Below are 24,910 nucleotides of genomic sequence, written 5' to 3'. Positions count from 1 at the left end.
CCTATGAAATGTTTGCAGATGGGTCTTTCACAGTCTCTGAGCTAAATACTGTGCTATATTCTTTTCTAGTTTGTTTTAAAATATTGTCTTTAGTAACAATTCATAAAAATTTCTGTGCAGGAAATCCTTACCCAAGTCTAAGTCTTGCCTAATAGTCAAGTATAGAATATATAGCACATCGATGTTAGCACTTAGTGGAGCAGCTGTGTGTAATACTCGCCAAGGTCTCCCAAATCCCACACGAGCTGCCTTGCTATGAACAAGTTTGCCTCAAGGCACCTACTTTGTCCCAAATACTTTCATATTCCTTTTCTTAATTTTATGTGGGATGTGCATTCATTTTATCTTTTTTCTCTTCTAGTGAGTGTTGTGCAGCCTTGCTATATAAGGAACTGCTTTGTAAATGCTGATTTTAGTGTGAAAATCCTGATTTCTGAACATAGATTACTCATGGTTAAGAAATACACTGTGCAGTTATTTTAGTGTCTGCAGTATACAAGAACTCTTTCTGAATGGCAGAGTGTAACATCAAAGCACTTAGTTTCAATATTTGATTTGTGATGTTATTTTATATTTGCTCTGAGCAAGGGGTTAGGTGAGTTCCCATGACCCCTCCAAACTAGATCATTGTATGTTGCTTTGAAATAGAAATGCCTATGATTCAGCATCCTATTTCAGACTGCTTTGTATAAACATGCACTTCTTCTTTGTATATGGTGCTTTGTATATTGCTTTAGTTAGTAATTAATATAGTTAATTGGCTGGAGAGGAGAACCTCTCAGTGCAACCTAGGTTAAATAATGGTATTTTTCAATAGTGATTTTAGGGTACTAGAGTATTTTTATTGAAAGATGAAATTTGGTCTAGAATATCGCAAGACTGTGTATTTTGTTAATGTTCACTGAAAGTCCATTTAACTTAAATTTTAATCATTCATAGAAAGTGTATACTCTTAGTCCTACATTTTGCCTTTGTGAAATGTTCAAAGCATGCAGTGTTATGCAGGGCTGAGTTTCCCGACTTCAGAATGTCTATCATTATTTCCATTTTAGCTCCAGACATACCTGTTATTGACCAAGCTTATTCAAAACTTAGCAACAGTATCACAGTGGAATGGAGAGCGGTACCTGGGGCTACTAATTACATGTTGACTGCACAAGATGGAGATTCCTTCGTTGAAACTGTAGTAAAAAGTTCTCCAGGCACAGTGACGGGACTGAAACCTGCCACTTTGTACAGAATCACTATCAGATCTATAAATTCAGGAGGAAAAAGCCAGCCTTCACCATTCAGAAAAGTAAAAACAGGTGGACTTTCAAAATCTTATTTCAAATTCTGTAATGTTATTATAATATAAAGCATTCATGCAGGTACCAGTCCTGAATTATTATAATATTGTACTTTAAATTGTACTGATCACATTCTTCTGTCAGTTTTGAGGACTAGAATTCAGCCATCTGCCTTAATGACCGGGACAAGAGTCTGAATTAATGGTTTACTTTTTGATGGTACAGTAAGTTAAAAGTTCAGTTGGGAGTTTCACTAGAATTTGTATGAATATATTTATTTTACTTTAAAAAAAGGCATAACTTGAAGGAATAGAAGAAATGAGGAAGCAACCAAAAGTATAAAATAGTAAGATAATATGAAAGAGGACAGGAAATACAGTATCTTCTTGATTTTAATTTTTCAATGCATGTAGCCTTTCACACTTTCTGTACAGCTTTCATTCCTTTCACAAAATGTGCAATACAATAATTGATGCACCAAATCACCTTCCAAATTTATTCTGTGAATCTTGAATTAATTTATTTTTTGGTTTTGTTGTCACTGAATTTGTCTCTGAGAATTAGTGATTGTTGTTTCTGTGTATTCATTTCAAATTTGTCCCTTTCAAACCATACCACTGAAAAACCAAAAGTTTAATTTTGTTCTTTCTCAATAGTCCTGGCTGCTCCTATTCTGTCTGTTCGTTCTCCAAGTTGTGACTCCATTGCAGTGAGCTGGAAATCTGTGCATATGGCAGCTGGATTCTCTGTGTCAGTCATGAGATCAGATGGTTTGGGCAGAATGCTGAAGGAGAACACCACCAATACCTCCTTGGTATTTACAAATCTAGATCCAGGAACACTTTATACAATCAAGGCTTATGCCTGGAATGCCAATGGGATGCCTGGAGATGATTTCACATATAACCAAAGAACAAGTAAGAAATTTTCTTTTCCGACGCCAAGTCAACATTCCAAAAACAACACAACAACAATATACCAGAAAGTATTTATGTGCATGTGTGATTGTGTTATGTTTTTCAAAGATACATTCGGTCGATTTTCAGATCATATTAATTTTGCCCCATCTCAAAGTTTATGAAAGATCAGATGACGTGGTTAAGTTTAGTCTGTATTACTGAGGCAAAGATACCATTAACTGTCACTAAAGTTGTACCTAGGACAGGTCTGGATAAGGATTACACAAGCTTAGACTGATTTTGAGGATTTTTCTAATTGTGAGAAGCAAACATTCAAATAAGCCGGAAGTTTCAGCAGTGGGCAAGCAGAACTATTTATTTTTTTAAGTCTCACTTTAACAGGAATGAGGGCAAGGTTTGCACCACAAAAAAATTTATTTCGTTTACAAGTTATGAAAAAGATCATGTCTGTAGGGCATAATCTAACTTACATTTATGTGTTCCAAATTGATATTCCATAGGTCCTAATGCACCAGAGGATGTTAAAGTAGCTTTCAATAGCGGCGCTTTAAGAGCCGTTGTCTCTTGGATGCCAACAGAAGGAGCTCTAACTTACAGTGTCACAATCTCCAGTGGACTCCTGAAACTGAGGTGTAACACATCTTCTGCCTCCTGCATGGTGCCATCCCTCCAGTGCAGCTCAGAATATTATGTTTCTGTCACAGCATATAATGATGCTGGATCCAGTAAACCTACTGATGCAGTAAGCTTAAAAACTAGTATGTGTCACTGATTCTTATATAGCTTATGGCATTTTAACATATACTTACATATACTTCTTTAATTTCAAATGTAAATTAGTCCATTGCAATTCACAGGTGACTCTCAAATAGTTGGTTCTGCTTTTGACTTTTGTTCATGAATTATGCCATATACTTTTCTGTTGCAGGAGTAAGAGCCTAAACATTCTTCATATTTCTGTGAGAAAAACTTGCAATGGTGTATATACTGTTGGCTGAAGCAGTAGGCCTGGAGTTTCCTCTTACGAGAAGTATATGCTCTAAAATCGATTTTCTGAGTGTAAAACTAATGTAAGGAATAACTGATCTGTACTTCTGTGTCAGGTCTGTCACAAATAGATTGGAACAAATTTGTGAAGAAATTACATTAAGGACTGCCTCAGGGCTTAGAACTGTTCTGGGCCACATCTAGTTGTTAGAAAAGGAGGTCAACAAAAACACATTCAGCCAAAGTAACATCATTAGACCAAGTTAAGAAACTATCAACCATTGCCAGGACAAGAGCTTAGTTCAGCTACAGCACCACTGCCATGTCAGAGGTTGTTGCCTTCCTGACCTGTTAGATGAACTGCCCATGTAATCATTTCTAAACAATTTCTTTTTATTATATGCTACTTAAATGCACAACATTATTTACTTAGTTGTTTGATGTAACCTGCCTTATTTTTACTTTTGATAGGAGTTAGGAGATCAATCATATGAGCAGCTCTGAGGTGAATCTAACAGGATGAGAGAGCCTTATGCAAGAGACAACTATTTAGCTGTGGGCTGTAATCCTCTCAGCCAGCACTGCTTCAGCTAGATCATGTATATTCATTCTAATAGCAGCAAGCTACACTTTTTGTCAACTAGAAAGAAAGTAGATGTTATTTAAACAAAAACCATGGAGTTTGCAGTTTAATGTGACATTTTGGGATGACATCAGAAAGAAAACTTAAGCAAAAGACAGTTCTACTCAGACACAGCCTGTAAGTTTGATACAAAAATATAAAGGATTTTCACGTATAGAGGCTTTTGGATGCCAACTTCTATTCATGCTAGTATTCCAATTATCATCCAAACATACTATTTGTGAGCACACACTGTGCCAGTTCCTTTTGAAATATTGCCTGGTGCCACTGGTTTTGTTCAGAGGGCTCCTTAAGCAGATGTTTCTGTAAAAAATTATGGTAGCATCTACTTTGTTTTGTCAAAATCATACCCACTTGTCATCTAAATGTAAGTAGCAACCTCTGTAAAGGCAGCTAAGCTGCTGTTTTCTTGATCGAGACAGAGCAACTGTTCAAGCTGAGTAGAATAATTCTATATATTCCTGATTTGCCTTTATTCCCCAGGATTATAACTTCAAGAAAAAAAAAGATATTTACAATATTTTTTCTTTTTAAATGTTTCTTTGCAGTTCCTTGTGCACCAGTAAACATATCAATTGAGGAGGATGAACCTGGTCACTTGCTGGTATCGTGGTCTAGCGTCAGATTTGGTCATTATTATGTGGTTTTTGTGAAGAGTGATGATGGCTTGGAAGTGCACTGCAACACATCATATACTCAATGCCACTTCCAGTCAGACTGTGGTTTCACTTATTTCATTAGTGTCTTTGCATATAACAAGGCAGGGCAGAGTCCTTTAGGTGATGTATTCAACTACACTACTGGTAAGTAGCCATGTATTCTTGCAAATTCGTTTGGATCCTTTAACTGTGTTTATGGTAGAGCTGTTTGGACATTTTTATGGGAAGATAATGACTTAAATTTCTATTTTTATTCAAGTTTTGGGCATAACACACAAAGGTTGGAAGAGAAAAAGAAACAATTCACATTGCAATTAAACTTAACTTGCATAGTCAAGTGCACCAACATGCATACAAATTTGGAAACAGTTAAACAATTCACAATCATCAGGCAAGGACATAGGAATAACACACAGCCCTGGCATAACACTTGAACTCTAGTCCTGTTTGGGTGTTTTTTGGTTTTACCTCAGGAAGCGTGTATCAATGTCTTACACTTTCTCATAGGGAGTTTTCATTCTTGGAAAATTGAAAACAATAATAAGTTCAGTGGGAAATTGAGAAGAACATTCTTAGAGTTATTTAACCTCTGGAGCTTTAAAATGTTAAACCACGGATATATACATAATTCCTGTGTCTGACCTAAACACTAGTATGTCCTCTATCGATTTGGAAGGAGTGCTACTGAATTAATTTAAGAAGTAAATCTGGGATTTATGAGACTGTTTGCACAGTATTGGTCACCTTTGGATATTTAAGACTTGAAGCACATAGATAAATGACAAAAAGTTCTTACTTGTGCCAGTTTTCCACTCCCAGTCGAGTTTCCCTGTCAGCCTGTTCTGTTCCCAGCTCCCTGTTGTCCCAGTGACTTCAGGGTCGTGTTCACGTCAAGTGACACGGTACGGGTCACCTGGGCTCCTGTGCGAGGCGCTGACCTGTACGAGACCAGAGCAGCCGGCGGGAGCAGAGTGGTGCTCTGCAAGGACACAGCCACGGCCTGCACCCTGTCGGCTCTGCAGTGCAACACCCCCTACAACATCACCGTGTATTCCTTCAGCGAGGCCCGGGGCACCAGCACCTCATGTGCGCCTCAGTATGTGGCAACAGGTATTGTGATCACTCATGTAGCTGAAGAAATCATTATTAGACACCATGGTGATTCGTGGATGAAAAACATTACTGGAGGGCTAAGTTACTGTTTAACTGTTTTACTAAGTTTACTGATAAAAAATAAAAAACAAACAAAAATCCCAAACAAAAACAAAAGCTCCAAAAATAAAAGTCTTTAAAAATACACTTTAAGAAGGGAACTTATATCAAATTTGTATTGAAAACTTCTGATAGCTCCACTATTTTGAAAATCAGAATTACAATTTATCTCAATACACAAGATCGTTATGTTGTCAATTCTGTCACAAATTCTAAATTCTCACCAAGGGTAAAGTGTGTAAGGATTATATACTTTTCCAAAGTAATTTGTCAATTCCAACTGGAATTTAATTTTCATTAAATTATATATTATTTAATGAAATAATTATAATAATTTATATATTTATATAATTTAAAATATACATTAAATTATATGTAACATATATTATGCATGAACAATCTGTTTAAATACCGTTAATATAAAATATTTCAGCTCCCTGCAGTCCTGAAATTAAAAACATCTCAAAGGAGGGTCTATCTATAATCAGTGTGCAGTGGCAATCTAACAATGAAGAAGCTACGTACGTTGTCACTGCCAGAGGAGAGGCTGGACTTTGGCATTGCACGAGCACTGGGAATTCCTGTTCCCTGATGGATCTTCCCTGTGGATCTGCTTTCTCTGTTAGTGCTGTAGCAAGATCACCAGCAGGACAGAGTTTACCAAGCTACAGTGTCCCTTTAGAGACAGGTATGTGGGAATTGTATATAGTTCAACATATTTAGCCACATATTAAAATAGTTCTATGACTCTATGGTTTTGGCTTTTTTTCAATTTACAATATGTGCATATTGTACTGTGTATTGCTGGATGTCCTCTTCACAAACTTGTCTGTATCTTGTGTGTGTGACAAAGAAGGATCATTTGGCAGTTGCCTCACACTGAGAGGACTTAGTGCAACCAATTATCTTCTGGCACAGCTAACTAAAATGTAATAACATAAGCCACTAATGTAATGCATAACTTCCTTGTCAGCATTTTGATATTTAATATTACCAGGAGAGGCAATGAGGTAATGTCCATGTCGACAACTGAGCAGTGTAAAGAACAGATTAAAGCACATACCCACCATTGCTGCTATTAATTTGCTAACAGGTTTTGTCCTCTATCACTTACCTGGACAATCCCTAGGCCCAGTACAGAGATTAATATACACCAGGGTCTGTTTCTAACAGGCAGTTTGGCTGCAGTCATTTTACATTGTAGAAGAAGAGACTTTAAACAGAGCTGGACTGGGCTGTGTGACTTGAGGCGTAGAGATGGACCCTGCTTAATTTAACTACCGATGTACTCTGATACTCTGATGAAAAATTTTAGTAATTTTTAGCATCTTGGTGAACAATCATGTTATGATAATTCCAGGGTTATAACCCACTACTAAAGACAAATTGATCTTATATTGACATTCTGCTTATTAGAAGCTTGCCTGCAGAGTCAAGTATTTTCCAGCATGCTGGTGTTCACCTGAGAAGCACACACTTCTTCATTCCTTTGCTCTTGAACATGTACCATGCTATTGGCACCCCCTCAAATACCTTCCATTTTCCACATACAAACCAAAACTGACTTCTATATTTTTTGTTCTCTTTCAGCTCCTTGTTGCCCTAACAACCTGATACTAAGTCAAGTGACACAGTCTGTAACCAACATCAGCTGGTCTGTTGGGATGGGTGCACAGACATATGTAACAACACTGGAATCTCCAAAAGGACAGGCAAAGTGTCACACTCTTCAGAACTATTGTCTCCTGGGATGTATCACATGTGGCACCAACTATACAGTATCTCTGAGAGCCATTAGTGAGACAGGTGTGACATCCAGCTGCACTTATCATGGATATTCCTCCAGTACGTAAGTTGTAAATAAAATTGGAAAGAAAAACACACAATATATGACGTACTTTGTGTAGTGTTCTTCCCATAAAAATAGCACAGCTGAAATTCAACACACAGCTAATATACCTGCAGTTCCCTCTTTAAATAAATGCACTTTGGATTTTTTCATATAATTGAGGACCTGTTCTTATGTTCTGACCTGAGCCATCAGTTGGCCATACAAAGAAGTTCTAATAAAATTGCTCCACAAACAGTTTTTAAATTTAAATTATGCTATGGCATAATGAAATTTTAGAGACCTCAAAAGGATTCTAGGCATTCTAAGGTAAGTCTTGTGCCAGATGAGAGCAACAATATTCCAGCATGTAAAACAATAACTGAATTCCAGCTCCATAATATGACTCTAATAAAACTTCTCTTTCCTAGTTCAGTTAAAGAATTATTTTGGTTTTCTGTGAAATAATTTCTCATTGAAATGCTGGTAATCACAGTAATCTTGTTGAAAGTGCACTATACGTTGTTCACGAAATTTGCTTATTAATGTTTCTTACTTTCTTAGGTGCTTGCTGCCCTTCTGGGGTGAAACTCTACAGACTCAGCAACAATGGCATAAGGGTGTTCTGGAGAGCTTCTGATGAAACAATTAACTACAACGCTGATTTACGTGGCTCAAAGGGAAATTTCAGCTGTACCCCCAGCTCAGGTCTAAGTCACTGTGATATCACTGAGATACCTTGTGGGGATGTCTACACTGTGATGGTAGCTCCAGTGACTGACAAGGGGCCAAAGCTCATGTTTTGTCCTAAAAAAATATATTCAGGTAAAACTTAAATTTCTTTGAATGTTTTTTTTTTCGGTCAGTACGTGCTAGATGGTTAAAATGTAACCCCAAGTTACGCAAGTAAAGGTGGCATGGAATAGAACTTTCCTGCTCTAGTGTTGACTGCAGAGTAAACTTTGTGGGTGTAGTCTTGCAATATCTGTGATGGGAACTTCACAGCAGCATTTCAGGACTGGGCACACTTATCTACACACATGCCTCTTAACTGGATCACCCATATACTCGTAAATACAGAGAAGTTAATTTCAGTTGGGAGGTTAGGAATGGCTAGAATATAGAAGCAAATAAACAAGCATTTCTTGTTATATGGATTTTTTAAAATAAAGAAACGAATCAATAACTTCAATTAATCACTCCTAAGCACATTTTTAAAGCAAAAAATGTTTAAAGGGAAATAAATTCCTTTGGGATTCCTTTCCCAGGGCACAGATTTAATCCAGTATAAAACTACTGCTATCTGATGGGATCACATAGTTGTATAGATGGACTACATACTACAGACCAATAATTTTCCACCTCACAACCTGACACCACTAACATTTGTACCACTGTTTCATGTCATTTCAGTAACCTGTTCTGGAAGCTCTGTTGGAATGGGTAAGAGCAGTACATTCATTAAAAATTCACGAAGTTTATAAAATATTTTTGCATCATGTAACTTCAGATGAGATGCATTTAGCATATAAATTTGACAGTCAAGGCTTCTGGTAGTGTTACGCAGGTTTGTCTCACCTCCTCCCCCCTTCTTAAAACGTATAATTTAAAAAAAACCCCAAACCTTACTAGTACTGTGGCTTGTATACTATCATGCATGGTCACAACACTTACTATCTAAATGACAGCATGTAATAAAAGTCCGGTTTATCTTTTATAGCCTTGCCATATCCCATTACAAATGAAGCAAGGTGGCACCTCTGATTTCCATTTTTAATGAGGTTTAAAAAAATGTGTTGCTTACCTCAACCTATTCTACATTATTTCTTCTGGGGTTTCAATAGGATAGTCTTGTGCTTTATTTGCCTATGTAAACTACTAGAAACAACTTCAAAAGCAGCCACTGAAATAAAATTTCTCAAGACAGTTGCTTTCTCTTAACTGGAAATGCCTTAATTTCCAAATTCTTTTATAGTGATTTATCGAGGAAAGAGCAATGCAAAACACATCTAGATGAAAATGCTGGTTCAGATAAGGAGGTAAGTTGTAAGAATTGCAATTCATTTTATAATGTATGAATCAAACTTTTCCTGCTGATTAAATCTTTGGGATTGGAGGGAAACACTTCACCAGTCCTATATATCATAAATATAAGCAATTTGTTAAACTCCATCACATCTACCTCTGAAATCTCTTGTTGTCTACTCCTACTATCACTACTGATTTGTCCTCTCCTCCATTTATAACAACCCTCTTTCACTTCATTAAGCCTTCACTTCACTATGCTACAGATCCCCAGAAAAGCCCTTAAAATCCAAACAGATCAAAATATTCTTCAGCACTCGTTTACTTTCTCCTGGTGTTCTGGACTATTTGCTGCTCCTGTCTCAAAGGGATGTCAAATCACTGCTGACTTTTTTCCCCGCTAAGGCTGATCTCCTTTTTGCTGCTGTTCACACACTACTGTCCTGGATGTTAAAGTTGTTGATAACACCATTTTCCCTAAATGTTCTTTTCAGTCCCTGTTCCCCTGAAGCTGCAAAGACACATCCGTGCTTAACTGCAACATTCACAGCTGCTTGAGAACTGGGAGGAGGGCAGCTGAACACCTTGCCATATCTGAGACCTAATTCAGGCAGGACCTCCTCTCATCCTCCACAGTGGCTAATTTCTCAGCCAACACTGAAAGCAAAGTTCAAGGTCAATGGTTCTACAAACACATATGTAATCTTACACAGTCTTCAGAAGCTCATGTGTATAAAGGTAACCAAAGACAAAAGGGTTTTAAACACTATTTTCAGCTTGTAAAGAGACACTAGCTATTCTGGAAATTTTCTTCAGAGAATACATTAGGTTATTAGATATCTCAGCTAATGTTTCTGATCACTTCCACAAAATCTCATGGGATTCTCACCCTTCAATAAGTTGCTTGTAGATGACCCAAGAATTGCATGCTGCTTCTTAGAACATGATCTGCATTTAGTTATGATCAAACAAATCTTTCTTTAGGAAACATTATTTAAAACTGCCCTGCATTAGTTAATAGAAAGTTGGTTTTATTTCTCACTTAATTAAAAAAAAATTAATCAGCTTTCTTCCTTGAAGGTTCTTTTTAGATATTTTTTCTTTGCAGACATCACTGCTAAACACTGTCACCACAGTGTAAGTGTTTAACTGGGTTTTCAGAGATCTAAAGCAATTGGTTTCTTTTGGAACCAAATTAAAGACCCAAACTACTTCTTTTCCCATAAGCAATTCTGGTAATTCCATGCTCTAATAGTAACTCTAATGTACTTGAAGCCATTCTAAACTTCAAGTGTTGGTGTATGTTTTCTTAATTCTCCCTGGCAGACAGACCTTAATATCTCAATCACACACTACAAACATAATGCTGTAGTACTGTTTTTGTCAGCTCCTCTCACTTTTGTCACTGAAGTGTAACTATACCAGAATGTAAAATTTGCCTATCTGTTGAGGGACAAAAGGCAAAAAGCTGAAGAGGAGTAATGATTTCAAGAAAAACCGCATTGATTCAGCTCTTAAAAAAGTGGGTAGCAGATGTACACAATTAGCAAAACAGGGAGGAAAAGCAACACCACCAAACTGAGCCAGACAGACAACTCCTACTGTGGCAGTGTGTAACTTTGAGGTGCTGTTACCCAGGCATTAGACATCGTCTAATAATAATTGTCTAATAATTAACACTGCTGCTATGTGAAACATTACTGGCATTGACTGAGCTGATAAAAAAATTTGGTCAGGATTACTTGCAGGTTCTCTCCAAAGTGAGGTAAATACACTTTTATGGGCCATGCTGACGTTAGATCACAAGAAATGACAATTAGATGTGGTGGTTTTATAGATGCTGTTTCTATACTATTTACTAGTATTGAAGCTCTGAACTTTATGAAGCAAAAAAACCCCAAGCAATAAAATTCTCCACCAAACAAACAACAAAAATCCTACCAGAAAACCCCTAGCAACCCAACCCCACAAACCTCTTGAAAGAAGACTTGAGAACCAAGAAAATTCCTTTTGAAGACCTGGAGGTAGGCAGCACATTGATATGCTAAAATAGATGCTTTCAGAGCAGTATCTGTGAAATCACATGGATTAACAGATTAGGTGATTAAAACCACCTAGGTTATTTCACAGTAGATGCCTTCATTAATGCTTACTCAATATACAATTTAAATTCAATGCATAATAGTAAAGATGTATTAGTTGCAATTACACAAAAATGAACACTTGCAAAGAAATTTGTATGTATTACTCAAAATACACATTATTTTTAATTGTATCTGGCACAGAATAGCTCAAAACTTAAGATAGTTTGTTTTCAATCCACTGAAGGAACTGGCAATAACCTACCCTTCCACTGATTTCAGATTTGGCCAAAATTTACTGAGATTTAAGAAGTGTTCTACCACATCTAAATATAGCTGGTGAACAATAAAGAAGAGACACAATGACAACCTCATTGGACAAGATCAAGAGTGGCATTTAAATGCTATTTTACCTAGCATAATAGCTGGTGGCCATCCATATGTAAAGCTACATGCACTTCAGAGTGGGGCAAAGGGCTCAAACATCTACTACAACCAGCAGAATTCATCAAATTCCTTCAGGTTCCCCTGAAAAGGGGAACCTGTATACTGTAGGAGGCTATTAATATTACTATTCCAGTATTTAGCGTTGGAGCCACAGGAAATTTTGAAGACGAATGAGGCTTCACAAGGCATAACAATCCCAGCTAGGCTATTATGGACGTGTGGCATACTATGGAAACTTTGGGTTCATAGTGCTTCGGTAAGTGTGATTTTACCCTGAGAACTGAAGAGTGAGTGCACTGACTGTTAAGACAACAGCTCTGCAAAGTGAGCTCCTCCAGTTAAAACTGGCAGAAATTTTCTCCTAATGCCCCCGAGATGCATGCCCAGTGCAGCTGTACTGTACTGCAGCAACTGCTTCAGTGGGCAGCACTGGCACCTCCACTAGCTCACCCCTGCTCATCAGAGTTGCTTTTACAGCCTTTCACAGTTCCTCCTGGTGAAATTAAATGGCACCAGGGAGCCAAGAAGGGAATTAGAGACCCTGGATACAAACTGAAGAGCTGTGTAACAGTAAATCCCAAGGGTAATTTCAGACAGGTGTCTCGGTTCAAGTAATTTTCATGGGTCTTGGCTGGAAGTGAATATTGTGCCATCTATTACACTGCTAACTCAAGTACATAATATGGATCATATTAAATCCAAAGATCAAAAAGGACTACTTAATGGAAAATAAAAGCACAGTCCTCAAATTACTGCAATTGTGAGAGATACTGAGAGAGAGTCTTTGCACAAGCTGTATCAAAATGTTCACCATCTTTCTTGTAGCGAGATGGTGCTTCTCCACTTTCAGGTCAGATGGTTTCTCAAATACCTGTATTTTCCCCTGCAAATAAACAATTCTTTCACTGTATTGCCCAACAGTGGCAAACGAAGAGGAGGACGAGCCCTGAAGGAAAACTGGGAACCAGTAATCCATTTTCCCTGACAGAACACTGGCAGCATCTGCCCAAGAACATACTTGTTTCAGAAATTGAAGGTTAAAATCAAGGCCAAAAGAAGCCCTCTAGACACAAACAAGATAAATTAAAGTTGTCCTCACTGTTTGGACAGAATCCATGCAATCCCTTGGCAGACTGCAGAGGCAGTTCTAGTAATCTACCAGACAAAGTATTTCTTTTTTTCTCCTATATTAAATGAAAGCTCAGTATTTCAGTTTTATGTTACAAGGGAATGAATTTGTTGAAGCTTTAGCTTTGTTTCAAGCTCAGATTTAAAATCAGGTAACACAAACACAAAATCCCTTAACAACCTCAGTACTAAAAAATTTTGATTACTAAGGACTGTGGTGGTAAAGGAAAGACTAACAGTTCAGAAAACAGGAAGAGCAGGGAGGAAGGGAAAAAAGTTTGCTTCTTGGAATACTATGGAATGAAGTATACCGTTAGAAGTCAAACCAGTTTTCTCCTGGATGCTTAAAACAAAATATACCTAGATAACCTCCATCCCACAAAACCAAAAATGGCACAAATATTTTGTTTCTACCTTCAGAGCACTTCATCATTGAGTCCCACTTCATATTCTTCCTATTTTTGGGACTGCTGCATTTCTTTGTTTGCTACATCTTCACTGTAAGTTACTTACTACATAAAATCCCTTATTCATACAAAGTGTCACTTGATCTGAAAATAAAATGTGGAGGAACTGAAGCACTTTTTAACTGGCAATGAACATGCAGGGAAAAGCTGACACTCAATACAAAGGAATTAACTGAGAGTTTATTCCAGATGGTTCTCCTCACTTAGTATACAAGTCATCAGAATAATCTATCAAATAGACTTGGACTTTAATGATATGGTCTTTTTCTATAATGCATTTTGGTTTTTGCTTCTATCAACCTATTTTAAAAAAAAACTGCCAGATGAAATGTTCAGCACAAACTGTGATCTTTACTATTTGTAGAAAATATGAATTAAAAAAGGACACTATCAGTTAATTCTTATTTTAAATGTTTACACTTATAAAAATGCTTTGGAAGCTTGCAACTGAAATCCTTTGTAATATTTTTCTTCTTCCTACCTCCCTCTTCCCATCTTAAATGCCTTTATTAGCCCAGGATTATCATAAATGACAGAGTGCATCGGCTGATTAAAAACATTAAAGGACCACAAATGGATAAATTGTGTTTTTTAAAAAAAATGGAAGCTTACACGGACTTTTGTCAAACAAGTAAAATGCATAGATGGCTACGGTACTCATCCATCAACCTTTACAGTGTCCGCTTGAGGTAGCCTTTCTACAGAATTACTAAACAAGCCCCAACATAATCTAAATCCTTGCATCAAAACCACTGTCTCTGAAAGTCCACTCAATTTAACACCACTGGTGATCAACATAATACATTTTAAAACCTTTGGACAAAACAGCAGGTACAGTGGACATAAATGTTAGTTCTAAATCTGCAGCCCTCAATGTACATTGTATGCACATAAATATCTCAACTATATTACACATTCCAGATCCATCCCTAAAAGCCATACCATTATGGAAAGCACAGCCATGCTAACTTCAGGATACAAACCATAATTCCACGTCTACAAAAGGAAAGTATAATTAGTGGCAGTTTATTGCCTCATACAAATTTAACCAACATGGCAACCATGCCAAAGGAATTAAAACATTTTCAGGACATATGTACAGACTGTACATTTCAGAAACATCTGAACAATAAAAATGCGAGAACAATCTCTGCATTACAAATTAAACTAAACAAATGGTTTGAAACCGTCAATGCATTGAATGGGTTTACAAAGGCACTTCCCTACCCAAAATAGGAAATGACAATCTGCAGCCTAGGGGGAGGTTGGAGAAGAGTGCTCATCAACTACTGCACAATCTCAACTTTAAGAAAAAATAAGCAGAATTTAATCAAACATTTATAGGATTCAATGTGATCCACTTCTGAAAGAATTCACACAGTCTCATCTTTGTTTTTCTGTTGCTTTTCTTGGCTCTCTCGTTCTGTACTTTGGCTCCTTCGACGATCGTGTTTGTCAGAATGGTCCTTGCTATCACTGTGATCATGTTTGTGGGAACGTTCTTTGCTTCTGCTACGCTTCCTAGATTTTTCTTTGCTGGGACTCTGATCTCGTTTTCTGGACTTCTCAACACTATCTGTTCTTCCTCTGCTTCTGCTTCTACTTCGTTTATTCGACTTCTCCTTATTTTCATTTTTATGTTTACTTGATTTTTCTTTGCTCCTGCTTCTGCTGCGCTTACCTGTGTTTCTGCTTCGGCTCCTACTCCTATGCTTTCTTTCCCGGCTTCGGCTTCTACTATGCTTTCTCTCTTTTTTGGAATCCCTCTTGTCGTCACGGTGTTTCTTTTCATCTTTGTCATCCTTGTGTCGTCTCTCCTCTGTATCACCCTTACTTCTCCTTTCTTTTGACCTTTCTCTAGATCGATCTTTTTCCCTCTCACTACCTCTTTCCTTATCATAATCTCTCTCTTTTTTCCGACTCCGTTCATTTTCTTTCTCTCGCTCCCTATCCCTGTCTCTTCTATCTCCTTTCCTATCCCGACTTCTACTCCGGCTTCTGTACCTGTCCCGGCTTCTGCTTCGCCTCCGTTCTAGCGAGCGATCAGTACTTCGAGATCTCCGCCTTTCTTTTTCTCTCTCCTTTGCTTCACGTTCTAATCTCTGCCGTTCTCGTTCTCTTTCTAGTTCTCTATCAAAGCTAGATGATCCATGGCCTTCCCGATGGTGACTTCTGCTTCTGGATCTTCTGGGAGATCTCCTGGGACTGATGGATCTTGGTCTTGGCGACCTTTTAAAACAGAAGATATTCTACATGAAACATCTCCTTCAAAAGTTAAGAGATGCTCTTTCCTTTCCTAATTTATACTTTACATACCACAGACCGTATTTAATTTTAAATACCGAATATCATCTGATTATTTTAATCCACTAGCATCCATAAACTGTTGCCTTAAAACCTAACCCTATCTCAGTGGAAAGACAACATGCTGCTGATAATGAGTAGTTCAATACTGAACTTGTACCATTAATTTTTATAACAATGTATATGACCTTGAACGTCTACGTTCTGCATGCCGGTCTATTTCTTCCATTCCCTCCTTGCCATCTTTCTTGATTTTTCTGGGTCTGCTTTTAATTTGCTGGTCAATGGCTTTCTGGACTGGCACAGGAATTCTTGGAAACAACGTGGAAAACCATTCAAGCTTAGTGAGGAAGGAACGAAGCATTTCCCCGATGGTCATAACACAACCCCCACCTGCCTTCACATCCAGGTCCTGCAAAATACAAGCAAAAAATATCTTGATGGTCAAAAACACTCTTCACTGATTAAAAAAAAATGCTGCTACATAACTGTCCTATTGAAGTCTCATGATTATGAAAGTTTACTTGTCTCATATTCTAATACATTTCCTTAGAGAAATTCAAACTCTGCACCCTTTGGATTTGGCAGAATGTTACAGACAGGGAATGGGACTTAATATATATGCATGCAGGCACATACTAATCCTGCAGCCATCTGGATGGTAAGGGACTGTCGATGAAGAGATTAACACAAAATCCCTTTACACAGTCTGGTTATATGGAATGATCTTGCATTGTATTTAAATGCCACAAAGTTGAGAAGTCCTCTGAAACTACATTTAATACTCCATTTTGTGGATGCACAACTGTGTACCATCATACCCAACCCTGTGGACTAAATAATTTATGAACTACATCATTGCCTATCTAAAAATGATCATAGGAAAACCTCTAGTACAAAATGGCATCCTAACAGAATTGGAAGCAATAGCAAACCAACTGCCATGAAGCAGTGAGGTTTCTAATTTAGAAATATGTAAAAAAAGAAATAAATGAACAAATAATTGGAAACGCATAATCCATGATGACCATTGTCTCTGAAAAGGGTCATTACCGCATGAAGGCCTTCTTGCTATGCCCTCTCACAGCTCAGGACATGTTAGTCAGCTATTGTCAGTCCCAAACCTATAGTGCAAGCACACAAGGAAAGTGAGATTTGTTATCTAAACAGGAAGAGAAAATCTGAACGTAAAACTGCTTGCACTCACACACATTTAAGTGTTCAGATATACAGTTTTTCCAAATATAATCGCTGCAGAGATCTAAAGAAGAAAAAGAGCAGTTAAACGTAGCACCTGGAGAGTATGAACAGTTAAACAAAATAAACATAAGAAGCATTTTGAAAATTAACTCTGTATCCTGGGAAGGTTTTCACAGCAGCATGACAAAAGATGAACTGCTTCCACATATTTAAGAACTGAAGGGGAAAAAAAATCCTGTAGGTCTAAATAATTCCATATATAAAAATTTGTTTCATTCTGTTGAGCTTGACCAGGGCGGGTATGAAACTTAAGCAGCCCCAAGCAGTTTTTCTATATAACACAAAGCTACTGATAGCAGCTGGGAAAGAAACACTGATTCCAAAAATATATTGTGAGATTTTAAACAACAAGAAATAAACACATCTTGATAACCACTATCTGCAAGAACTGACATGTATAAACTAAAAAATGTGCTTTGCATAATGAACCAGTTAAGACCTGCACAATGCATTGTACTTGTGACTGCTTTACTGTCCTTGGAATTGAGTCTGTGGGACCCTGAGAATGAAGCCACCCCAATCCTTTTCATAAATTACAGTCCAACGTTGCAGAGGAGAGTTCATATTAGCTAGCCCCACCTGGGGGAGAAGGACATTACAGTGATTCAAGCAAGAGTCAAATTTGGTTTAATTTTTGTTAAAAATCTACTATAGCACAGGTTTACCTGAAATAACAGCTGGTTCCTTTGCACAGTGTTTTTGATACTTAGCGTGAAAGAAGCTGTTTAAAATAAATACACTGCATTGCAGTCAGATACAGGTACAATTAACACTATTTTTAATACCAGTATTTGGACATCATTTGCAACTAAAACATTTTAAATTTAAGTATATGCCTACTTAAGTCACACTGAAGATGGCAAGTGATCCTTCCTTTTCTATTCTGAAACTTAGGATGTAATTTAAAACCTGCTCAATAAATACAAATTGCAGCAGTATATAGCAGACCGTGTATTCAACTTCAGAGCTCCAGAAAACTCACCCACCAGCTCCCTACTGTTTCTCCAAACAGTAAATCAGGACTAGGATACTAAAGGTATCTTACTGCATCCCATCTTATGGGATCAGTAAGTGATCCCATCTTACTGCATAATAATGCAGACTCTTTACTGGATTTCTTCAGTTAGGAACTCACATCTCTTTATCTGCCCCATTAACAAAGACATTAAGGTTCCAGAAATAATGCCACCTTTTGCAGTAATCAGGCTTTTTGCTTCTCCTCTGAAGAAATCCTGGGTTTAGTTATTCCAGGATATGAATAACAACCACAGAGATTTTTGGCAGTATTTTCCAAGGTGCATGTTAGGTTCTACCAGATAGTTCCCCACTCCTTTATGTAAGCATCTATTCCCCCATCCCAGTAATAAATACATAACACAAATTTAGCATTCTGATGACTTACTACACCTTTCCTAGAAGTAACTATGATTTAAAAAAACACACAGAAGACACATCCACACATCCTGCTGTCTGCGTTCTGGTTCAATACACCTGTTTCACATGGCTTTCTAAATCTGACACAGTAACATTTTGAGCAATGAAAAAAATGTTAGATCTTTGAAATCTAAGAAAAATAACCCAGGTCCCAGCTCAAACCTGTTTCCTGTGCTAATTAACGTTCCTCATGTAAACAAGAACATGATATTGTAACATTCAAACTACAGAAAGCCTTATCAAGCAACGTTTAAACCTTAAGTAGTAACACGAAAAGAAACAAAAGAAAACAAATTATTACCCTCGCCGACATACCTCTTCATCATCAAGAAAGGATTCAAACCAGTCCCATAGATCTGTAGGTGGCTGTGTGTACCTTTAAGCACAAAAACAACGTAAAATTTTAATACAGCTTTCTGCATATTAGATCAGTCATCAGTTGATGATATTGATACTTACCTAATATACATAAATCCAAGAGCCCTAATATATGGGGAGTCTGTATGAGTGATAAGGCCCATCACTTGCTTACGAGTGAGCTTCAGCGTAAATAATTTGTAGAGCAGGCAAAAGGCAGTAGACACAATTCCTCCAGTTCCAACACCACGCACCTTTCAAAAGCAGAAAGTTAGGTGAGGATGCAGGAAGTCACAAAGACATTATTCCAAACCTACAAAAGAATATGAGAACTAACACAGGATAAAATCTAAATCTACAAACAAAGCTATGTGGAAAAAGGAACACCGCTTACATCTACAGCTTTGGAAGCATGAAGAATTTATCTATTCTTCATAATAAATATTTTATATCTAGAGACTGAGCCAACATACAAGCAAATTTTATTTATGCTTGAGAAAGTTATTTACCAGACAGAAAAATTTAAGAAGGCACGTACTTCTACTTACCCCTCCACACATCCCTGTCTGGCCTGCTGTTTTCCTGCTGCCCTTTTCCCATGGTTCAACATGTGTAACCTGAAAGGGTGAGGTGGGGAACAGGAAGGAAAAAAAAAGAAAATTACAGTTACAACCTCCAAAATGTTTAGGTACCTATACAAGTCTGATTTAACAATGCATATCCTAAATCAATCTTAAAAGACTGTCTTCTTGCAAATTCAAGATCAAGTCTGCTTTGTCATTAAAGCAAAGCACTTGGCTTTTTAAATTACCACATTAAGAAATTACAGCCAAAATCTTGAATGAAATTTAAACCAACCAAATCCCATAACCCCAAAGGAAGCATTCATGCTTATTCTGTACTCCATGTACTTTCAAATACTGTATGACTAGATCCCATCATTACTACTTCCTTGGGGTGATTAAATAACTACCTTTATTTAAGCCATTTCCTTACAAGTTTAGTGATACCTGCTGATGACAGCTACAGAAGTCAAAATATACAGTCTCATCATATCCCTAAATCTCATTTATGAAGTGAACTTAGCTAGAGATTTCTTTATCACTTACTATGAGGACAAAAGAAAAATGTTTATCAAGGGTAGTATTTTAACATAAAGTCAATGTTTTTATCTTTTACACTGCAGTGATGTTCTTAGATAAAATGACTCCTAAGTACAAACAAGTAAAATTTGCTCAATTCAAATCTTGTGAGATACATTTAGGCATGAGTGCACAAACACAGTTAATCAACACCATTCCTAAAACTTCTCAGTAAGAGTCATAAACAAGCTCAGAACCACATAACTGCCCATGCTACATCTGAAATTCTGAAATTCAGGGAAGCAGTATCTGGCTCAATAAGCAAGTGTATTGCCTAAACACATCAACTTAAAATATATGTAAAAGACAAAAAAAGATAAAATGGTGCTACACTGGACTGGGAATGAGAGTTCATGCTATTACAGTACAAATTAAAACTCTTTAAACAATACATTAAATAAAACACATTATGTACACAATCACATGAAATCAGAGGTACACTAACAGCAGAAGTTGCTGAACTGTTTTGTTTGGGATTTTTACAGTTGCTGTGTTTGCCAAACAGGAAATATGAGGGATGCCAATACCGTAGAACTCAAAATCCACTATGACTTCCTGTGCTATCAGCATGAGAAATCCACAAACACTACATAAATAATACTGCATATCCTTCTGGTTATATAGTATTGCCTCTCACAGGAAATGAGAAGTGTTTTTTAGTATTGAGTATAACACTATCGCAAATGCTAGCCTTCAACTTTTTTAATTAGTTACAGTCAATATAAACGTGCTGATTTTGATAGGTATCAATTAAAAAAAACAATCAAACAAAAAAACCCTGAAAACAATATTCATTTCAGAAAGGAGTGTTTAAAGTTTTGATCCCACAAAGACTGCTGTGTATGCCTAATTTGTTGGAAATACCCAGACAAAATGAAGCTAAGGACATGCACAGGGTGTTAAGGTCAGGGATAAAGAAAGAGGAAGTCCTGCACTTCATAGATACAGAACTGAAACAGGAGTCCAGAATTACAAGTGAATTAATTCAACTATCTGCACACAATCCATATCATCAAAGATGGTCCTTATCACTAGCTGCCTGTGTGATTTACAATCACCTTTCCTGATAATCCAGCATGCAGCCTTCTAAAATTTTCTAAAATGGCCACTTGTTTCTCAAAGACAGACAAATACACTTGAAAATACAGCTACCATGATGGGTATCATGCTCATTCAAAAAAAAACCCCACAACCAAAAAAAAAAATCTAACAAAAAAACCCCACAGCAATTATTCAGGAATCTTAAAACATGAAGAAAATTCAAATCTTCTTAATATCAATGAAGCAGCTTAACCATCAGGTTATCTTCTCCCTCACAGCCATTACTCATGAGTGAGTAAGGGGCTGAGTTTTCTATTTATTTAGCATGCAGTTTTGAGTCAGTAACTGTCAAGTTCGGTAAACAAATCAGATCAGTATGCAGATTTTTAATGGCACATCAAAATTCTTCCCAAACTTAATAAAGCCACTTTTGGAATGACACAGTAAGACAAGCAAACAAACAATTTGATCTACTGCTGCTGAGCTCTACCAGTACGAAGATGATGAATCACATCAAATACTTTTTAGTGCATCTGAAGGAGTTCACTTTAAAGATAGAGTAAGCTCTCAGATTTTCTGAAAATGTGTTTCTTCTATAAAATTTTCAGCTCTAATCATCAATTGCATAAGGAAACTGCTACTTTCCATCAGACAGTCATGAGTCTCTCACACATGCAGCAAGTGGTAAATTAACTGGAGATGCTTTGTTGTCAATATATGTTACCCTAAGTATTAGGAGAAATAAATAACCAGCTCCAAATGACAGAGCACAGGCAGAGAAATACTATCATTAAGTGGAAAAACAGTAGTGTAAGTAGCCACAAACTGACAAAAATCTCAAAATACTGTGGTGGAGTTCTTTTTCACAATTACAGTGCCTTAAGTAACTTGACTTGGCTTGGATAAATGAAAAGGCTACCTTTACTTTTTAAAAATTTATTTCAAATATATTAAACCCACCAACTGACACAATAACACTGTCAAGCAAAATGAATTCACCTGAAAAAACATGCCAATAACCACCAAAGCACGGGTGACTAGTTGAATTATCTAAACTTGAATAATCTAAATTTTTGTCTCGTTATCAGAACAAAGAAAGTGGCTGCGTTGATTAGCATTAATTATGCATACCTCTACCTGGAAGAGTGGCTTGATGGAAGCCTCGGTGCAAAACTGATTCAATCCTGCTAACAAAACAAGAACCGAGACATAGGTGCCCTGATACAGATCATCTCCCCAGCACATCCGACCTACCGCCAAGAGAAGCCCTAAAACCAACTCGTTAAGTTGTAAGCTGAGTTATGGAGGAGGGAATCCTAACCTGCAACAGCATGAAAGCCACACGCAGACACCTACGGTCAGCACATCCCTCCTGTGTGGTTCCGGCGTGTTGCTGGCTCGGTGCTGCGGGGAGCGCTGGCCTCCAGCAGCGGCAGCAGACCTGCGCCCTCCCCGCTCTCTCCGGCTGAAGGCGCAGCCCTCAGACGGCCATTTCGCCCCCACCGCCCAGGCTCACGCTGCCCTCTTCAAACCTAATTTACAGCTCCGCAATTCCAAATTCGACGCGGAACACGCCTCGTTGGGGAGGCAGAGAAGGCGGCGCCTTGGATTCCCCCAGCTAAGCAACACAACCGATATCTACCGCCATCCCTCACCGCAAGATAAGGGCCGAAAAGGCGCGGGCCGCAACCAAACCGGGCCCGGCGCCAGCGCGGCCCGCGGGCTCACCTTGAAATAGATCTCGTCCACCACTTCGTGGTAGGTCTTGAGCTCGTAGAGCTGCACTTTGAAGTAGGGCGACGAGAGGATGTTGGTGAGGATCATGGGGTTCAGGTTCATGGTCTTTTCGTTGCCCCACAGCGGCAGCACGTTGCCCTGCTTGCCCGAGGCCGCCGGCTTGGGGCCCCCGCTCTGCAGCGGCTGCTGCACGGGCGGCACGGCGCCGGGCGGGTGCTGGGCCGCCTGCTGCCCCTGGCAGTTCGCCACCGCGGGACTGTTGTTGGCCATGGCGGGTCGGCGCTCGGGGCAGGCGGGCCGCGCACACGGAGCGGGGCCGGCGGGCGCTGCCTCAGCCCCGACAAGATGGCGGCCGGGGAAGTGACGGCGGCGCCTTCCGGGGCCGCGTCACCGACCCGCGGGGAGCGGCGGGGAGCGAGCGGCAGCGCTCCGGCCCCTTGCCGTGGCCCCTCCCCCGGCACCCTGCCGCCTCCCGCGGCGCTTCCCGCCGTCGCCTCGCCTCGCCTCACGGCGGTCCGTAGGCCTGGCAGGTGGGGCATCGCCGCCAGGGAGAGCCAGGCGACTCTGTGGCCTGAAGGGGGGACAGCTGCTGGCACAGTGACGCGGAGTCTAGTGGATTAAGGCACCGATTTAACAAAGTGGGAAACGGGTCCCCTCGGTCTCTTGTCGTTGGTAATGAGGCCATGGCACAGCCGGTGCTGATTGCTTCTGCCTCCACAGCAGTGGAGAAGCAAAGAAATCGTAGAATACTCGGGTTGGAAGGGGACCTTGAAGACCATCTGGTTCCAGCACCCCCCTGCCATAGGAAGGGACACCTTCCACTAGAAGAGGCTGCTTCAGGCCCCATCCAACCCGGTCTTGAAGGGATGGGGCATCCACTCTTTCACTTCTGGGGAAGGGGAAAGGAACAAATGTTGGGGACGTTCAGTGTGCTGGAGAAAAGTGCCGGCAAGGGTATTCATCCTGTGTGGAGTGCCCAGCCTGCTCACTTGACGCTAAAGCTGGGTACCAGGCCTGCTCCTCTGGCCAGGACCTGGCTAAGCGGCTTCTGAGAGCCCTGTCAGACACCCAGAAAACAGTAAGTGTTCCCTGCTGCTCAATTCCACCTCAACAGCTCTTTCTGAAACTAGTAATACTAAATACAGGCTTGGAACGAGCAGAATTAGGTTAGTGCAGTTGAAAGCAAAAAGTTCAGAGTCACTGTCTACATGTAGCTACTAAATGAAGTTCCAGTTTTGCCTGCAAAAGCAAAAAAACCCAAACCAAACAAAAAACAAAACCACCCAACAACAACAAACAAAAAACCCAAACCCAATACAACTATACATACTTTGGTGTCAGTCTTTGAACCTGAATACAAAAGGGAGACAGAATGCACGATTTAGGATTGCCAAAATATTCTAAACATCAAATGACTGCAAAAGTAAAAAAGTCCAGTGAAATGACTGCAAGTTTGGCATAATGTAGCAAAGTACATTCAGCTGTACACACAGAGAAAGGCTCTCCATTGCTCAGTGCATCAGGAAACAGGAACAAGGAGAAGCTGGTATGAAATCATCCATGGGAATAGCATCTCTACATACTAAAGCTAATCTAGATTTTTAATTTAGAAAATAGGGGATAAATACTGTTTAAAGCAACATTAAAATACCTTCACTCTTCATTACACATTGAAACCCTGAGAAACAGTAGTTTATTTTCATTACTCTGGCCCTTCAAATACCTTAGAGCTTGTAATGTAGCACAAAAAGGTTCTTATCAGGGCCCTGGCAGTTAACGGTTTCTCTAAGCTGCTTGTTTGGCTATCGAGGCTTTTCACTCCTCTTTTCCAGGAATAACCACAAGTCTTCTTTTGGCCTCCTCTTCTCATCTTGGCTGATTTCCAAAGATGTTCACAAAATCTTCATTACTGACATGGCTTTACCATATTGATGCAGTAAATATCCATC

At 38.8% G+C, this 24,910-nt stretch overlaps 2 protein-coding genes and 1 long non-coding RNA gene across 3 annotated transcripts in view; 2 read left to right on the top strand and 1 right to left on the bottom strand.

Annotated features, from left to right (window-relative positions):
* The window catches only part of FNDC7 (fibronectin type III domain containing 7), a 17,011-nt gene extending 2,273 nt beyond the window's left edge, over positions 1–14,738 (top strand). Inside the window, exons 3-13 of the mRNA XM_085067320.1 lie at positions 1,053–1,307; positions 1,946–2,206; positions 2,710–2,967; positions 4,388–4,642; positions 5,351–5,608; positions 6,144–6,398; positions 7,301–7,555; positions 8,103–8,363; positions 8,952–8,981; positions 9,514–9,577; positions 10,058–14,738. Coding sequence (XP_084923446.1) covers positions 1,053–1,307; positions 1,946–2,206; positions 2,710–2,967; positions 4,388–4,642; positions 5,351–5,608; positions 6,144–6,398; positions 7,301–7,555; positions 8,103–8,363; positions 8,952–8,981; positions 9,514–9,551 — 2,126 coding nt within the window. The 3' untranslated portion in view covers positions 9,552–9,577; positions 10,058–14,738. The remainder of the gene's footprint in view (positions 1–1,052; positions 1,308–1,945; positions 2,207–2,709; positions 2,968–4,387; positions 4,643–5,350; positions 5,609–6,143; positions 6,399–7,300; positions 7,556–8,102; positions 8,364–8,951; positions 8,982–9,513; positions 9,578–10,057) is intronic.
* Positions 14,697–23,331, bottom strand: PRPF38B (pre-mRNA processing factor 38B). The gene is made up of 6 exons (XM_085068260.1): positions 22,953–23,331; positions 19,590–19,658; positions 19,144–19,295; positions 19,000–19,060; positions 16,179–16,402; positions 14,697–15,915 (listed from the first exon to the last, which is right to left on the bottom strand). The coding sequence occupies exons 1-6, from the start codon at positions 23,229–23,231 to the stop codon at positions 15,060–15,062; spliced, it is 1,641 nt and encodes a 546-aa protein (XP_084924386.1). The 5' UTR covers positions 23,232–23,331; the 3' UTR covers positions 14,697–15,059.
* On the top strand, positions 23,307–24,910 carry LOC146434005 (uncharacterized). The gene is made up of 2 exons (XR_014853785.1): positions 23,307–24,039; positions 24,794–24,910. It is a non-coding gene; the product is annotated as an uncharacterized LOC146434005 (long non-coding RNA).

Source organism: Lichenostomus cassidix, chromosome 8, assembly GCF_008360975.1.
Source record: "Lichenostomus cassidix isolate B80296 chromosome 8, HeHo_3.0, whole genome shotgun sequence".
NCBI lineage: Eukaryota > Metazoa > Chordata > Aves > Passeriformes > Meliphagidae > Lichenostomus > Lichenostomus cassidix.
The sequence above is the reverse complement of the archived record's forward strand: the minus strand, read 5'-3'. Positions and strand labels throughout refer to the sequence as shown.

Excerpts from the sequence above, each read along its gene's own strand:
- PRPF38B (XM_085068260.1), bottom strand. The coding sequence starts at position 23,231 with ATGGCCAACAACAGTCCCGCGGTGGCGAACTGCCAGGGGCAGCAGGCG. Across the intron at positions 16,403-18,999 it reads CCTTTCTTGATGATGAAGAG|GACCTGGATGTGAAGGCAGG; the intron begins GTATGTCGGCGA and ends TGTATTTTGCAG. Across the intron at positions 15,916-16,178 it reads GCAGAACGTAGACGTTCAAG|GTCGCCAAGACCAAGATCCA; the intron begins GTCATATACATT and ends CTGTTTTAAAAG.